General features: G+C 50.8%; 1 protein-coding gene across 3 annotated transcripts in view; it reads left to right on the top strand.

The window, feature by feature from the left end:
* The first annotated feature begins 1,496 nt into the window (after nt 1-1,496).
* GABRA5 (gamma-aminobutyric acid type A receptor subunit alpha5) overlaps nt 1,497-14,423 on the top strand; it is a 79,429-nt gene continuing 66,502 nt past the window's right edge. Inside the window, exons 1-3 of one of the 3 annotated variants that reach the window (XM_010946256.3) lie at nt 1,497-1,705; nt 3,301-3,360; nt 3,734-3,893. In XM_010946256.3, the coding sequence (XP_010944558.1) occupies nt 3,808-3,893 (86 nt within the window). In that variant the 5' untranslated portion in view covers nt 1,497-1,705; nt 3,301-3,360; nt 3,734-3,807. Of the gene's footprint in view, nt 1,706-1,796; nt 2,014-3,300; nt 3,361-3,733; nt 3,894-14,423 lie in introns of those variants that run through there. The other 2 variants (XM_074354008.1, XM_074354009.1) reach the window with 2 other exon arrangements.

The following is a 14,423-nucleotide window of genomic DNA, read 5'->3' as shown; positions in this document are numbered from 1 at the left end:
ATAGAAAACTTACCAAAAACATGGAAATTTTAAAAATAATTCATCAAAAGAACATAAATTCTCTTACAGTTGATTTCATTCATTAAGCTGTAAGAATTAGTGTCTAACTCTCGTTAATCCAAAATGATCCTGGTTTTTTCTTTTCTTTTCTTTTTTTTTTTTTTTTGCAAAAAATACTGAATGTTTTTGTCTGGTAATCTGTAAAGCTTTAAATTCACTAGTTACCCGAACTCTTTGTTTTACCTTATGTTGTTTAAACCTGAGAAAAGAGGAGCTGTCCCTGGTACCCCTCAACCTCGAAGTCTGACACCTAGTAGGTGAAAATTATATTGTTCTGATTGCTTTTAATTTAATGATCTTGACTGTCAGTAAACTTTATCTTAGTGATATGACTTATGAGAAATTAGAAAATAAAGCAATTCATGTATTCAATTCATTCACTTTAGAATCAGTAAATCTTCTCAAATGAACATCTTACCTAACATATTTCATGCAGAACCACTGAAATCAGAGTTATTTAATACTGTGACTAAGTGTATATTCAGAATAACACTTTCTTTTATTTGCAACATTTATGTATTTTTATGTCCTGTTCCTGAAATATATTCACAAGTTGTTATTTTCAGAAAATCTCAGAATTTTTGGAATGTGCAAAAGTGCCAGCAGTCAGCTGTGACTTGGAATACATGGCATTAGACGTAACTTAAGAATAGAGTGACTTCACACAGCGAAAGATTCAAGAGCCTTTCCGGAGGAGAGTTAGAAATGTGCCTTTCTCACAGTTATTCTGTTAAAAGTAATTCTAAACAATGCAGTGTCACAAAAAGGAGTAGAAGTAATAGTATTCTTCCCATCACGTTCTTGGTGGTTTTACTTTAAATCTTAGCATCTCCCCCTGGGTGTTCTAGCCAAGAGGCACCCCTCCCCCTCCCCTCCCGAGGAAACCAGACGCTGCCATCTGAAATCCAACGAACCTTGCTTGTCTTTTGCGGCCCTGTTCCTGCCAGCCTCACCTCCCAGGGTCTGCCCACTGAGGCCGAGAAGACATTATCCCAACAATGACACCCCACGCGCGCGTGTTGCGGGAGGCAGTGCCCCGCGCCAGTGCCTGTGCCACAGACCCCAGGGCCCCTTTCTCCTGAAATGGCGGCTTCTTGTCATGAATTGGAACTTCATAAAACCCCCAAATGTATACTGCAATTAGGTGAGCGTTTAATTCTAATTAATTTCCAGTCTTACTCTGACTTTCCCTCCCGTAGCAATGAATTAGAGATTTAAAGGGGGGGGGGGTGGCTCACAAGCTAGTTTCTTTCTAAATTGAATAGGAGATGCAGACAGAGGCCTGTGCTGGGGACTGAGGCGGGGCTGAGGCCAGATCTGTAAGGTGTTCGGGTCGGCCCAGAAGAGGAAGGCTCTCAGATCAACGGCCTTCGGCCGCTGCCTGCTGCCCCTCCCTCTCCATCTCTGCTCTGGAAACAGCGGCAGGTGCTTATTACAAGGAGGCACCGATATGCTGCTGAAGGCCCTCGAGAAACTTCAGAAACGTAGCCTGTCCCAAACGCGGCCGAGCCGCGGGCCCTGCGCCCTCCCCCTCCGCGGAGCCGGCCCGAGGGCGCATTTGGTGAGAGTCTGGCGGCCTCTACCGGAGCGCCTCTGCAGAGGAACGTTCCTCAAAGCCGGAGACGACATGTGGCGCTCGGGAGAGGTGAGAGCGAGCGCGCCAGTGCGCTGGGGGCGCGGGGGGGTCTGCGGCGGGCAGCGCGCGGCCTCGGGCGCGGCGCGGAGCGGAGCCGCAAGGCGGCGGCGGCGGAGCGCGGGGGGCGCCGGTCCTCTCCGCCCGGAGGGACTGGGGAAGTTCGCGCTGGCAGCATGGGGCGGTGACGCCGCACCGGCCTTCCGCGCCCGCCGGCCGGCCGAGAACAGGCGGCAGTGGAGAATGCACCCTCGCCGACGGCTCGTCTTCCCGGGCCGGCGCGCAGGGTAAGCCCGGGCGCGCCGGGCCGGGGCAGTGGGGTAAGAGGATGCGGGCGAGGGCGAGGGGGCGGGCGGCCCCGGCTCGGCCCGCATCCCTCTCCTCGGGGCGCCCCCGCCGCGGGCTGCCTGGCTCGGGGAGGGAGGTGGAGACAGGCGGGGCGCCGGCGGCGGCCGGGAGCGCAAACTTTCCCCCGGCGACTGCGGAGGCACAGCCAGCGCTGGAGGGCAGGGGCGTCCAGAGGGGCGCAGCCCTTGCCGGACGGGGCATCAGGGCGCAGTGCTCACGGGCCCGCGGGTAAGAATTGGGGCGTGGGGCGCCCGCCGCCGTCACTGGAGCCGAGGAGCGAGATCGCCCACCTAGAGGGCCAGGCGGGCCCCGGGGCTTCGAGGCGCGCGGCGTCCCAGCGCTGCCTGCAGGGTGGGCGCAGGCTCCGCGCCGGGGAGCGCGGGCAGGTCGCGCGCGCTGCTCGAGGCCAGGGGACACCGAGCCGCTGCTGCACCGCGCGCTCCTCGCCAAGGGAGAAAGCCCTGCTCGGCAGGACGCTCGGCTCGGACCCGGGGCCGGAGATGGGGGAGGTCTGCCGGGGCCAGAGGCGAGCCGGGGAGGGTCGGCGAGCTGGAGGCGCCCCCGCGCCTCTGCGGACCGGGCTGGAGGCCGCCCCTGCCGGGCCGCGGGCGCCCGGCCGGCGGAGGCTGCGGCTCCGCAGTGCCGCCTCCGCGCCCACCAGCGCCCGGCCGTGGTCCCGGGACCGGGGCAGAGCAGCCTCTCTTCTGGGGTCCCGGCTCCGAGCTGAGGGCAGCCGTGGGCGCCGCCCGGGTTTCCCGCATGCAGCGCCGCGTGCTTGCCGCGGGGACTCCCGCCCGGGTCTGGCGACAAGCCCCAGGACGTGCCCAGGCGACCCCCGCCATGCCTTTCAACACTCGAGGGCCTTTGCTTGTGAGGTGCAAGTACCTGTTGTGTGTTTCCGTCTTCCGGAGTTTGCCTGGGGTCGCCTTGGGAAAATGTTTCTTTTGAACACGCGGTGTTCCTATGTGATGTGCACCTAGTTGCATTATGCGCATACTGAGAAATATATGCCTCCGATAAGGTTAGCTGCAGGGCTCAGGGACTGTGCCTGCCTGGATTTCAAATGCATTAATTAGGACAGAGCCGAGAGACTTCCTCCAAATGCAGTGATTATTAAGTGATTTAGTCTCAGGGACAGAATGCTGAGAAAGCGGCAATCTTCTCTTATAAGCAGTGCTTATATTGTCGTGATCTTGTATAGAAGACCTGTTTCTTAAACGTGCCTTTTTTTCCCCCTCTTTCCACATACCTCCTCTCAGCACCTTGCAGAACAAGGAGTAGCTTGCTGGCTTTGAACGCGTGGCAAATATTTCAGAAAGGTAATATTATTCCACTTGTGGATTTGACAGATGCAAAATACAGTTAGATAACTTCAGGCATTTGTTCTAATAATAGTACTAATGGGTCATTTGATAACATGGTTTAAAAAGTTAAGTGTTTGAGACTTGGGAAAAATAAATTAGGAGAATGATTCTGCACTCTGAGTGAAAATTAAGCTGTGTTGTAACTTCTTTTTATGCTCCAACTTAGTGGTCAGTGACCACAGATAACACCTGATGTGGAACTGGGCTGGGAAAGGACAGCCAGGCTCCTTTCTTTCTGAATTGTGTGTGTTAGCAGCGTGATTTGATTCCAGGAACTGTGACACGAAAACATTCATGTTTACCTGCTTTCCCCCCCTGTACCTTTCAGCCTCAAGATCAAGTTGGAGAAAGGAACAGTTATTCTTCCAAATTCGTCCACCTCAGCTATTATTCTCATTGGGAATGGACAATGGAATGTTCTCTAGCTTTATCATGATCAAAAACCTCCTTCTCTTTTGTATTTCCATGAACTTAGCCAGTCACTTTGGGTAAGTTACCACCTATGCTTTGATTTTACAATTTTCGGGGCACAAGTGCCTTTCAGAAACTTTGCTGATCGGTACATTAGCCAGGCCTCGCTGGCCACGTTTGCAGTCCTATGCCCTTCGACTTGTCGTAAATAAATAAAAGAGTCCTTGCCCTACCCCACGCTTTGTGCCTGAGCAAGGCTGCTGCAAGTGTGGGGTCCCTGAAATGAGTCAGAGGAAAGAGGCAGATAATGTTTGCAGAAATGGAAGCAGAAGATGGTTTCAGAGTCAGCTGTGTTTCCTCCTACTCAAGTTAAAGCAAGATTCAGAAGTTGACATGCATAAAGGACATGTATTGCCTGTTGGACAAGGTAGTGTTCAACATTTTGATTGCTCTCCTTGGTTCCATTATGCAAAGGAATTTGCCTTTAAAGCCAGGCGCGTGCTATGCAGCATTGACAGGGACTCCCAGTGGTCCTAGCTTGAGCCAGAGGACTTGAATCGAGGCCCTCCGAATGCAGGTACAAATACAGGAGACTCCCCGGGGCATCTGGCGGGTTTCAGCTCCTTTCAGCTCGTTCATCTGGGCCTTGAGTATCAGTGTACCGATTCTAATCTTTTTTCATCCAGCTAGTGACAACCAACTTCCTTCATAAATGTTCTTAAGAGATACGCCGACGTTCCTCCTCTCTCCTCTCCTTCCCAAAATTGTTCTGGCTAATCCAAAGGACTGTAACTTGAAATTGGTGGAGTATAATTAAGAAGTTAAATTTTAGGGCCAAAGTTGCCAAGCACCCGTTCTGTGAAAATCAGCTTCAGAGGTGGTACAGGGCGGTTTGCGCTTGTGTGAGACACAGAGGGGGCTTGAGGGAGGACCCTCCCGAATCCAAGGCATTCCCTCTTTGTCCTCTGGACATTTTCTGTGCTTCTGACATCCCCTGGTCTATGCAGAGGACGAAACTGAGAGACAGAGAGGCTTGTGACACCATTCCCCAGGTGTGTGGCTGGTTCACGATGGCACTGAGACGGTGTTCCAGGTCCACCAGGGACTTGTCCAGCCCTCAGCACCGTGAGGGTAGCAGAACACCCTAACCATGCCTGTGGGACGTGCCTCTTAGCCATTCAGAGTATTCCCTTGGGACCGAGCAGCAGCTGTTACTCCTGCCTTGAGTGGGTACCCGGCCATCTGTGCCTTCAGTTTCCTTGTCTATTCAATGGACATTTTCCTTTCTGTGGGCTCTCCCAGCTGCTAAATCCTCTTAAGATTTAACCAGGATGCCCCCAGTGTTCCTCTGAATGAGAATGTGTATAGCAGTGAAGTCATACACGATATTTAAATTTCCCATTTAATACCCTAGTTAATACCTTTAGCAGGATTTCATAGGTAAGAAACATACTAGGATTGGGAACATGCATTTTTTTTGTAGAGTTTGGTCATGTATGTTTTTGTGAATTCGCCTTCTATGGTCATGAAGTTATACTTCCTTGTGGATGAAAGTCTGAAATATGAAGGAATGTGAATATAGGATTTGGCCATGAGAAGTAGCTATATTTTATTTCTTATTTAATTTGATGTCCTTCTGAAGTCATCTTCAAAATAGAGAGATAGCAACTAGTTTCTAGATGCTAATACTGAACAAGTGGTAAAACAGCCCTCAGTCTCTGTAGAGAATTAGCTGCTGGAGAAGTTTTGACTGTTAGACAGAAGGTCGATGGTCCTCCCTAACAACACCTACTAACTGCAGGAAAGGTGTGAGACACAGGACAGTGTGTGAGAAAAGGAAAACTTCCTTAATTCCCCCACACAGAAGCAGTCATCCTTCAGATTTTAGTGGGGTTTTTTCCCCTCTGTGTCCATGCCTAGTTTTACACAGTTGGGATCATACTGTGCCTTCGATTTTGTGTTTTTGTGCTTTCTGCGTTCCAGTGCTTTGTTCTACAAACTCTTTAAAATGCATGACTTAAAATGGATGAGTGTTATTATGGTGCATAAAGGCTTCCTCGCCAGCTCATGTGGGATGTTTACAGTGTCTTGGGTTGTGCTGTTGCACATTTGCCTACAGTGAACTTGCTTGGCTTACGGTCGTTCTATTTGAGATCATTTCTATCAGAAGGTCTTCCTGTAAGTGGGATTTTACGTCCGCGCCTCTGAGAGCTTTTAGCTCTTGGCCCTGCGTGTCCACTTGCTTCTGATGCCCAGCAGGGCGTGGTTTTCAACAGAAAACATCTTGACATTTGGGTCACAATTCCCTACTTATTTCTCTCTCACTTATTACCCCAAACGTACTTAAGGATAATTTTGTCAAATTGCAAAGAAAGTTTCAGAACACTTAACTTAAAATCTGGACAAAATAATAGCGATCGCAGTATGGAGTGCCGATTTCTAGGCTGCCTGTTTTAGGTGAATCCTAGGAGAAGCCTTACAAGCTAAGCATCATTAGCCCTGTTTTAGAGCCGGGAAGGCGAGCACGGCACATGGCTAACTGGGGACGTTCCCCAGGCCAGTCATGCTGGGGTTCTGTACTCAGCCCTCCGCAGAGTGAACCTGTCTGGTGGTCCTTGGGTCCCCACCTGACTTTACGTGGTTGGCAGGGAAGGTCCAGGTCAGACCGATCTTTAGAGAAAAGGGACATAATACTGAAAGGTCTTCTCTGCTTTGGGGCAGAGAGAGTTTGCTATTCTGAGATTATGGGGAGAAAAAAAAAAGAGTTTGGGTTGTTTTCCCCCAAAGAAAGAGTTGATGTGATTTGGTTCCAAAGCAAGGTGAGTGGGGAAGCATGGAAGGCCCTGATTTGAACGCTGTGGGACAAGAGCAATGCTGGTGCCTGTAAATACATAGAGGAAAGCAGACAACTTGGAGGAGGGGTCGGAGGGTGCTGGGAGAGCAGTTGGGGAGCAGAGGGAAAGGGGCAAGAACTCCTGGGCTGTTGTGCACGAACACAGGGACACGCCGTGTCTGTGAAAGGTGGATTTGGTCATGGGAAATGTATAGATGTGGTAAGTGGAATACAGTTGGCGATTATACAAGATCATTAATGGGAAGTTGCCTTCAAAATGTATGAGAATCATTTCTTCTCCTTCTCCCTTTTATTTTTTGAGTTTGATCAGAGCCACCAGTAGCTCGTTTTCGGTAGCCCTGTAATCCTTCTGTTTTCAGTTACATAACAGAGCATGAGTCAAGTGTATAACAGAACAGAAGCCTTATTTGACTGTCAGCCTTATGCGATATCACGTTTAGAGACATGGTACTATTTGAGGCATTATAATGATTTTAACAAGACTGGTAATCCAATGCACGTGGTATAGAAAAACTAGCACAGAAACGTTTGAATTAAGATAATGTCAAAATGCATAACATTAAATTTGATCTGGAACCAATATATCATCATTTGAAAAATCATACTTTATCAGACTCCATCGACCAGTGAGAATTGTGAGATAAATGTGAGAGGGAGCGGCTCAATGATAAGTTAAAAGCTGATTCCATTTATTTAATTGTATTAAACATAGTTTAGAGGTTTATCTATTGGAAAAAAATATGTTAGAATTTTATGGCAGAGGAGCTACAATTCAAATAGACTTTGGAAAGCAGTGTTTTATAATTGGCAATAATAGGCAAGATTCTTGTAGAAGTAACTTAAGAACAGGGATGGGTCAGGTCCTTCTTTGTCTGTACACAAGCGTGCTAACTGGGACCTTTGGTTTCATGATGAGGGCTTGTTCATTCGCGTTCTCAAGGACAGTTCTCTTCTCTTAACTAGAGCAGAAAGTACACGCTCTCTGAGTCATCCAAGTACTCACGCTGTCCTTTTAAATGGCAAGTTCTCTCTTGTGAATCCCCGGACGGCAAGGTAGCCGCAAGTTCACCAGCCCCAGGACAGCCGATCATCCTTAACAAAGACACAAACACGGAGCGGTGCTGTGAAGCACCTGCGGTGGGCTTCTAAGTGGAGGTGGCAGGGGCGGCCAGAGACCTCGCATCTAGTAAACATTGCAGGTGACTAAGACTGTGCTACAGACTAACGCCCGGCAGGTTTTTTTTTTTTTTTTAAGGCACCAAAAGAAAACGCTTTCCAAATGACACACTTTATAGAAGATACTGGTCACAGGTTTATCATGCCCACCGTTTATCAGGCAGTGAGCTAAGGCCAGGCGTGGAAGGACACTCAGCCAGAGCCGAGCCAGCCAGCCCCGCCTGGCGATCAGCTCCAGGATGAGTCACTGGCTTGGTTCAAGGGGAGAAGGAGGCCGTGGGCTTCAGGATTTGCACAAAGGCACAGCTGCGTGGCGCGCCTGTTGTGACTGCTGCGGGGTTGCAAAGGGAAGTCGTAGAGTCACAAGGAGAGAAATCTCATTCTGGCACTCAGGTGGCCACAGCGACAGTGGTCGGTGTTCGTGCGGGTATGTCGCCTTCCTTTCCAGGGTGCATTTTCCAAACATGGACTGTTCAATTTTCGCAAAACCCTCGCTTCGTAGGTGAAGAGAGTTCAGGTGGTAGAGCCCAGAGAAACGAGTTTGAGTTTCATCGGAAACTGGCAAAGTCAGGACCCGTCTCCAGGCTCAGGGCTGGGGCCAATACCTTCTCCAGATTGTCCAGATATTTAAAGTGCAATGAAAAGGGATAGAATGGGGGAGAAATCGGTGCATTGAAAACAAAAGAATGTCCTAACCTAGAACTCAAATAACACTGCTCTGAAGATAGTGAGTATAACGTAGCCCGGATAAAATCAAATACAAAGTATGTACTAGGATGATGTTACAGAGAAGCGATCATATGGTAGGAAAATTAAGATACACTGTGCTTTAGCTGTTCACTGAAAATTCAATTCTATATGTATTTATTTAACACTATTTCAAGATCAAACGGCAAACTTAAAAATAAATGCAGCCCAGGGCCAGTTCGTTTTCATTGTTAACAACAACAGCAAGTGGGGCCGTCACTCTGTAACCAACCTGGTGCCCGTTTCAGGGATGCAGCTGTCGTTCTGACAGAGGGCAGTTCAGCTGCTCTGGTCTCTGTCGCTGCACACTTACTGTGTGGCATCGCAGTTACTAAACCTGCCTGCGCCTCGGCTTCCTGATCTCCAAGTGGAGTCGGTAACGGATCCCACGTCACAGGGCTGATGTGAAGGAAAGCTGCTGGATGTATGCTAAATGCGGAAACGCGGCCGGGCAGGAGGGGTGCTGGGTCCGGGCTAGCTGTCCTCCTGGGTGTTGTGGCCGGGAGACACCTGAGGTTTGCTGCACCCGTGCGGTGGCCACGGCGGAGCACGTAACCTTAGTGATGTCTGCAGCCTCCCTTGCCGTGTGAGGGAGTCATTCGCACTCACAGGTCCTGGGGCTGGGGCGTGAGCCTCCGGGAGGATGCTGCCCTGCTGCCGCGTCCGTGTTTGTTGAGTCCTTCCGATGTGCCAGGTACCATTCTAGACCCCGAGACCCTGTGAGGGGCAGAGAGGAGCCTGCCCTCCAGCAGGATGCATTCTGGGGTTAGGATAGACAAACACTTAACAGTTGGGTCCCAAGGATTGCTGAGGAGTGATTCAGAGCAGGGGGTAGTGAGTGCTGCAGAGAGGTGCTCAAGCCGACGTCTGAGGAAAGTGGGGACGTGAGCAGGGCTATTCCTGGGGAAGACCGGACAGGTGCAGGGCACCAGGAGGGCAGCGTGAGGAAGGGCGAGATGTGTAGGAGGCAAGATCAGGGAGGCGGTGGGGCGGGGTGGTCAGGTCACGAAGGACTGGGGCCACGTTAGGTGGTAGCAGGCGGGAGCAGTTGGCCATTGAAGTAAGAGTGACATAGGACCCCAGTGAGGTGTGACAGTCACGTGACTAACTTTAAAGCTGTGTCTGGCTGCTGAGTGGAGAATGAAGTAGAGTCTAGGGCGGGGAGGCTTACTTAGTCCAGGAGGGACCAGGGAGAGCAGTTGCGGACAGTGCGCTGGCCCAGGGGAGGGCAGCAGCAGCTGTGGGCGGGCTGGCAGGAACACGGAGGGAGAGGAGTCGGGGTGACCTCCCCAGAACTTGACCTGGGCACGTGGTGGGTCCAGCTGCCTGTTACTGGCTGGAGGAGACAGTAGGAGAAAAGGTCCTAGAGAAACTCCTGAGTGCAGTTTGGGACATTAAGCCCTGCGGGACGCTTGTTAGATATCCAAGTGGCCAGGCGGACCGTTAGACATGGAAGTCCAGAGTCAGAGAGAGCGATTGAGCCATGAACCTGAGGGTCTTCCATGTATGAGAGAGATTTAGAGCCATTTGGATGGAATGAGACCAAGCAGAGATTGAGTGCAGACTGAAAAGGGCTCCCTGGACTGGCCCGGAACACACCAGTGCTTAAGGCCTAGAAGGCGAGGGGCAGGGCAAGCAAGACTGAGGAGGAGAAGAGGCTGATGAAGACTAGAAGAAAGAGAGTGGTGCCCTGAGACCACAGGGGAAGTGCTGTAAGAAGGGGCGTAGGCGGCTGAGGACTGACACTGGTCCCTTGGGCTCGGCGGTGCACAGGAGCAGCCAGAAGGGAGGTTTCACTGGGAGCAGGTGGGGAAAGCCAGACTGGAGTTGGGGGAGGCAAGGGAGGAGAGGCAGCAGAGCCTTCTAGAGCAGACAGCTCTTCGGTGAGCTTTGACGAGAAGAGAGGCGAAGGATGCAATGACACCTGGAAGGGAGTATCGGGTGAATGAGAGACTTTTGAGACCTGATGTACTATGGCAGGTGTGATTGCCGATGGGGATGTTTAGGCACGGAGCGGAAACCCTGCATGGTAAGCATCCGGATGATTCGTGGGCTTTGTGATCACACATGTGGAGTAGGTACCCAGTGTGGCTGGGCAGAGGGGGAGGGGCTGACCTAGGGATGTGGGCAGGGTCAGAAGAGGGGGTGTGGCCTGCAAGACGGGGACCTGGGTTCTACCTTGTAGATGGTAGGATTCTGAACCATGCTGCAGTGGTAGAGACGAGTCCGCGTGAGTGGGGGTGGGCAGTGGTAGGGTGGACTGGAGCACTGTTTAGGGAGCTGACGGGCAAGACTAGGGGCACCTTTGACACGCAGTCTGAGGGAGTGGGAGCAATCTAAGAGTTCTGGCATAATGTTTCATAGCCGTGACTTTATCCAGGTAAAGCACATGTGTCAAGTCCATGGTTTCCACCATAAGAGGGAACAGCTCTTATTTGGAGACTCAGGGTTGACTTTGATGTCTGGCTCTACCCACCATGCTTTTAAAATTATTTTACTATTTTTAAACATGGTTAACTAAAGTGGCGTGCAATGGAAATTTGAGGAAAACATCACAAAATGGTGCCATTTAGAGGTATTTATCTGATGAGCTTAAAGTAATAAGCAAATTCACTGAAGAAGACATTTAAATCCTGGAGGAAGAATGTAGAAAGGAATGCAATTCAAGAAGACGGATAAGCTGCTGCTTAAGAGTGATCCAGTTCAAGTCCCAAAGGAAGTTCACGATAAAGCCGGTCCGCAGAGGTTGCCGTGTCCCATTTTGTGTAAATCAAAAACGGCCATCAGCATAAGCAGAGATCATATCACAAGATGTGCATCACACGTTGCCCTCAACAGCATCATTTCTGGTGCGAGAGTCAAGAGATGTCTCTTCCCCGGAAATGGTGACACGGCTGTTGAACTTGTACCCTTTCATATACCAAACGAGCACCTTTAAAGATGGCGTCTACAGCACATTGTTACTGTTTTTACAAGAGATTATAATACTGATAGAGAAGCTTTGTTGGAGTGAAGTTCTTTACAGTTCCTCAAAAAGTAAAGGCTCTCAGATTTGACCAATAATGACAGCTCTTTGCTCACTCCCCTTTCAGGGTGGTGCGTGGTTTCTGCTGTAGGTTGGTTCACCCTGTGCTGATTACCGGCTGGTTTCAGAGACAGCTCTCTTGGGATCCCTGTCCTGCTGTATTCAGACTCCTCCCTCCGCCTTCCGGACTCCCAGCCAGAAGCCCCGCTGATGGCTTTGTCCATCCCGCCCCCACCCCCACTGCCGGGGCCTGAGTCACTGGCCTCTGCCTCCAGTCTTGCCGCTGCTAAGTCCATCATTCCCGAGGCGCCTGAGGCCCACGAGGGAAGACAGCGCTCCTGTTTAGCTGCTCTGAGTCTCCCACCACCTTCGGGCCAGATCCTGGGAGTGGCGCGTGGCAGTGAATGTGCTGTGGTTCACGGCACACGTGGCACTTCTCACCAGAGTTCCTGCACGCCCTCTGCGTACGTCATTATTTCTTCTCTCGGTGCCACTGCACACAACCCCTTCCTCTGGCTTGAGACCTGATCTCCTGATCCTCATGTTTGAGGGCCCAGGTCCGTTTTCCTCTCCTCAGTGTTCCAGCTGGATTCCTCCCTTCTGGGTTCGTAGAATGCCTTGCGTATTGGATAGATTCCTATACTGACCATGTTCTATTGAAATCCTCGGGGAACGTGGCCCTTTTTTAGATACAGTCATCTTCTTGAGGTTGGGGATGTCCCTATTGTCATCGTCACATCCCCGGCACTCACCCCAATACTAGGTACGCAGTAGACACCCCAAGTACCTTTGTTGAGCTGAGCTGCTGGAATGAGCACTGAGCCCAACCTGACAGCCTCTCTGAAGGTGTGACGGAGGAGACACGCTCTCTGGGGTCATTTAGAGCCACTCCGGCAGTTGGCTCAAAGCCACCTTTCCGTTTCCAACCTAGATAAGCTTAGAGAAGCCCTTTCCCAAACAGCTGTGCATGAAGGTCTCTTGAACTTGAAAGGAACTTGAAAAAAATAGCCACGCCCATTCCTCCTGAATCAATTAGCGCCGAGTCTCTAGACATCTATGCCTAGAAACCTAGAAGAGGCTCATGTGAGAGTCACAGAGTCAAATGCCTTGAAGAGACTGATGTAGGACAACAGAGACAGGTGGGAAATTTGCACAGTTGCCAGAGTTTACTTTTTCTAGAGTTACTCGCATTTATTGTTCTGAAACACCCTGCTGGTGAAATAAACCCATTCGTGGCCCACATTTCATGGCTGCCCGTCCCCCACTCCACCTCATCAGAAGTCTCTGAAAGACCCAGAACGTCAAAGCTGGCAGGGGCCACTCACAGCTTTTGAGGAAGCCCTTCCAACCCCTGAACATTGTGTCCACCCATGTCCCTGCCCGGGTCACAGCCGCCATCCTCCATCCTCAGGCTGGAATATGGAGCTCAGAGCCCAAGTTTAGGAGTCAGGTCCTTGTGCCTTTTGTGTAGACCGATACCCGGGCAGGGAGATACACAAAACTGAGCATGCTTTAAAGTGGGTGTTGGTTCTCTTATTCCCTTTGTGATCTCTTTTCTGGAACATCAGTAACCTGAAAATGTTGGAGCTGTTTCATGGACTAAATGTGACATGTGTTTGTAGAAAGCACGCACTACATGTAAGAAAATGGTTCATATTTTAAGAGAACCTAGTTAATTAATCTTCATGCTGAAGGGGAAGTCACCAGCATTTTCAAGTATTTCTACTTTATCTAAAGCTCTTGTCAGTGATAGTGGAGCTAGTGTCTCAGCTCACAAAATCTGCCCCCAAGAACAGCGCGTTCAGCTGCTCCCCGAGGCAGCCGGGTGCTCACAGCGGGCCTCAGCCAGCGGAACGCTCTGGTTGTGCTCAGCACTGTTAAGAAAAGCCGAGTTGGAAGGTCTGCGCCCGAGCGGAGCGAGCTTCCCGACAGCCGCGGGCGCCCCGTGTGTCCACCTGCAGGCCGGGCGCATGTGGCTGTGCCCGGAATTGCTCACTGATGGCACCGCCCAGGGTCTGTGTATTTCAGGTGGTTTAGCCTGCAGCCCGAACAGAGCAGAGCCCGCCGAGTTGCTCTTGTTGGTAGAAGCAGCCTTAAAGATGCCTCACCTTGCTGTGCACGAGCAGGCTCCCCGGAACCCTCTGAGAGTCTCCTGCACGCGGGCACGTCGGTTGCCCTCTGTGATGAGGCAAAGGCCTCCCTCTCCACGGTATTTTGCAACCACGAGCTGTACAGACGCACTGTTTTTGAGGATGACTGGTGAACTGAGGCGGAATTCCCAGATGTCCTTCAGAGGAACCTCTACTCCTGCCCTGACAGGCATTTCAGGATTTTTAAGAAGCAATTTCCTACCTCCTAGGTCCTATCTTCAATAAATTCAGAGAAGAAACCACTGCAGATCCCCAGCCATGGCATCGATCCGGAAAAAAAAAAAAAAAAAAGACAGTCCACAGATAAACATAAGAAGCAGTTATAGCAAAAGAGGGCAGATACTGAAATTCCTCCGAGAAAAGTGTAATTATGGGGTAGACATATTTGATTTAAATGGGGAAGGTACATTTGAACTCTTTTTTTAAAAAAATTTTTGGCCCAGAAGGGGAGCTTTGGAATTCTTAGGCCTTGCGTGCTGTCCCATCGCTTCTGGCAATGACTCGGGTATTTGTGCAGTGGGATTCAGAACCACGAGGGAGGGTGATGCCCCGAGTCTGGGGCGGAGCGGGGCAGCACAGGGCCTGGGGAGACCGCGCACCTGCACTGTGCGGGCTGCGGGATACCTCCGTGGCCTTCATCTCCTCGGAGTCAGGG

This window comes from Camelus bactrianus, chromosome 27 (genome assembly GCF_048773025.1).
Source record: "Camelus bactrianus isolate YW-2024 breed Bactrian camel chromosome 27, ASM4877302v1, whole genome shotgun sequence".
In the NCBI taxonomy this organism is placed as follows: Eukaryota; Metazoa; Chordata; class Mammalia; order Artiodactyla; family Camelidae; genus Camelus; species Camelus bactrianus.
This window is presented reverse-complemented; position numbering and strand designations above follow the sequence as displayed.